Here is a 3,514-nt window from a genome sequence, read left to right as displayed (position 1 = left end):
TCTCTGTCATATTTCTTGAAATATATTAATATTGTGAAAGAGAGTGTTACTAAATTGTATTATTAGATGATATTATTAAAAATATATTAATATTGTGAATATCAATGTTGAAAAAATGTTGATACTTATACATTATAGTGATTTGTGAATCATGATAGTTAAATATATATATATATATATATACTGTTTCTGACTTGATTACAACTTGTACAATAATTTTTAAAAACTCAAAATTAATTTCAATTATTAATAATTATGAACTTACAACTAAACTAACTAATATAAAAAGAAAAAAACTTTTTCTATTTATCATCTTTCTTCTCTTTCTCATTCTTCTTATCATTCTTTATAATTCAGTTCTTATTCTTCTTCTTCTTCTTCTTCTCCTCATCTGAGGTGATAATTATCTCAAAATCTCTCTTCACTGCCTTCTCAGAGAAGGGTTTCTGCTGCTTCCTTCTAGTCAGGTCAACCTGTGTCTCAAAATCCCGCATTTTCTGGTCTGCTGCCTCGGGTTCCACCTCAGCAGTAAGCAGATTGACATGCTCAGAGAGCAGAGCTGTCTTCTCAATATTCTAAATCATGAAGCACATTTGAGACCTGAACAAGGCCTTAATTCCCTTCTTCTCTGCCAGCTTCTGCTAATCAATTAGAGAACAGAAGTATTATCAAAAATCATTATCTCTTAATAAATAAAAAACTTATCAGTTTTGACTTCTTTGTCTCTCACTTCAATACTCTCTTAATCTTCTTCTGTCATTACTTATTTACAGTAACACTCTTGTTCTCTCTCTCTCTCTTCATTTTAGTTTTAAATCATTCTTGAGACTTCTTCTGATCTCACTGCTGCTGTATGAGACTCTTCACTGTCTTCTTCTTTAATCTCTCACAGACAGTGTCATCTGCATTATTTCTATACTTAGTTCAGTCTAAATCTATTAGAAGTATTACTTAAAATCATTATCATTCTGCTCTCTTGCAGAGCCTCTTCAAGGCATTATAACATGTCTTGTGATCTGTCTTCTCTCACTTGAACATCTTCTTCTTCTCTTTCTTCAATCTGTGATAGCACTCACACGCCTTGATGATTCACAGAACTGCAGAATATTTGAAGAGAGATGACATGATTGATTTCAGTGAGTGTTGAAGAGAGGTGAAGGCAGAAGAGGCGGCCAGAAATAATATGATAATAATGATAATGATGATAATGATGATGGTAATAATGATGATAGTAATGATAATAATAATAGTGATAATGATAATGATGATAATAATGATAATAATAATGATAATGATGATGATGATGAAAAGAGAAGTGCATTGAAATATATTACTGACTTATCAAATATAAAGAGACTTAAAGAAAATATTAACAGCTTTCAGCAATGTACAGAAACAGCTACAGTGTTGTATAGCAATATCATCTTCATTCAATGCATGCACTGTTGATATTCTTTGTATACAGTTATTATATAATCTATATCAGAGATACATGCAGAAAACAGATCTTTATTACTAGAACAAATGATTACAGCAATTCTCTATTTTTATATTATAAAGATAAGTTATTCTTATTTCTTTCTTCTCTCTTTTCTCTTCTTCAATCAATCACTAATTTTAAGCTGATATGAAAACTATTAAAACACTCTCAGAAACTCTCAAATTGAAGAGTATAGACTAATCAAATTTTAAATACAGAAGAAATCAAATTATCTTCTACAGATTCAATTACTTATTCTCTCTCAAATAAAACAGCAGTTATGTCTCTTCTCTCCTCTCAATCAAACAAAACATGGCCTGTGAAAAGTGAGTATCACATCAGATCATAATGACCAACACAGCCTCAGCACACAGAGCTGCATATACACAGTGTGTGCTGAACTGAGAGACTGTGTGAGTTGCAAACTGACAGCAGCATCTCAGAGAGAGTCATGCAGTGTGAGAAAGCTGCAACTCTTGACTACATACACAGAGAGTGAATTACCACAGTAAGTGCATATACATTGAAGTAACACTTTTTAATAACACTCAGTCTCTGATATGATGAAAATAGAGTCTCTCTGTGAGATTCATTTCTATCAGAAGTCAGAGAATCTTATATTCTTCAAGATCATCTTCATGCACCTTGTTCATGAAATCAATGAGAGAAATCATCAATTTCAGTGTTCTGTTCTTGATATCATTCAAGTGACAGCAGAGTTCACTCTGACCACACTTTTTGAGTGTATATTTTCTAATTATTCACATTTATATAGATATATACTGATTATTTATTAGATGATATTAAGACAATGACTCATCACAGCTGTGTTATTCTCACTGTAAGAGATACACAGTTAATGATGAACATTGTAAAGACTCTGAGAAGTGAGTATTTTGAGAGTACTGCAGCTCTGTGATCTTGATTTTTTTTATTTTTATTTTTTGTTTTTTTCTTTTTCTTTTCTTTTTTTTTTTAATTTTTCTTTCTCTTTCTGTCTTTTTCTTTCTCTTCTTTTTTTCTTTCTCTTTTTTTTTTTTTTTTTTTTTTGTTGTGATTTTTTCTTGTTATTTTATTTTTTATTTTTTTATTATTTTTTGTATTTTACATTTTTTTTTTTTAATTAAAATGATATTGATTATAATCTATGTTCAGAAAAGTAATAATATTTGATAACACTCTCTGTTGAATTTTCAACAAATGAGCACTATGTTATGATATTATGTAAGTGAGAAATGATTTCATGGTTTCATTTAATGTCATTTTCAATAATGAGATCAGAATGAAAATGTGACTAAGAATTCAAACATATTCTTTATCTGAGACTAGATTTTTATTTGAAAAGTGAATCTGAAACCTTTAATATTTGAAATAACAGGATTTGAGATCAATGTAATGAACACAAACCATGATCAGAAGTAATGCTTTTAGACAACATAACAACTGTAAAGTTTGGTCCTGGTCTCAGACACGGTCACACAGTCAGTCTAACTAAGTACTATATCTGTGATATTCTTGTAATAACTCTGTAGCTCATGAGCTTGCTATTTAAGCAAGATAGTCAAGCTTACTTATACAGCTTCTTAATTAACTACCTCTACATGATGCTGTTAACTAGTCACTGCTTCGGTTCTGCAACGTTACAATAATGCACAGTGTATTATAATATACTTAGAATTTTCATTTGCATTGAAGAATGAGTATTTTATTGAATTAAATGTATCATTAAATCTTTATACATAAGATTTGAAATAATCATGTTCTAGTTTCAGCTAAAATATAGATGAGAATATATTTTTTTCACATTTAATTAAACAAGATTTTCACTTAAGTTTTGTTTCAAATCTTGAATAATGTATACTCTTCTTTTATTTCTGTCAGCTTTTATTTCATTTATTTAAACAAAATTCTTTTATCTTTCTCTTTATAAAAGATAAGAACACTGGTTTTTAAATAGATCTGCTTAATTCTGAACTTTTTTTTACAGCTGAATCAGTCAATTCATTGTCATGAATATTTATATAAGCAGGAACT

The 3,514-nt window shown here is 29.2% G+C and overlaps 1 protein-coding gene across 1 annotated transcript; it reads right to left on the bottom strand.

Moving 5' to 3' along the window:
• Positions 1-353: 353 nt before the first annotated feature.
• BDCG_16635 (uncharacterized protein) lies at positions 354-908 on the bottom strand (the record flags this gene model as incomplete). The annotated part of the gene is made up of 2 exons (XM_045425841.1): positions 354-575; positions 891-908. The coding sequence occupies 2 exons, from the start codon at positions 906-908 to the stop codon at positions 354-356; spliced, it is 240 nt and encodes a 79-aa protein (XP_045280211.1).
• Between the last annotated feature and the right edge of the window lie 2,606 nt (positions 909-3,514).

Source organism: Blastomyces dermatitidis (genome assembly GCF_000003525.1).
Source record: "Blastomyces dermatitidis ER-3 genomic scaffold supercont1.3, whole genome shotgun sequence".
In the NCBI taxonomy this organism is placed as follows: Eukaryota; Fungi; Ascomycota; class Eurotiomycetes; order Onygenales; family Ajellomycetaceae; genus Blastomyces; species Blastomyces dermatitidis.
Note: the sequence above shows the minus strand (reverse complement) of the source record. Positions and strands in the feature narration are given on the sequence as shown.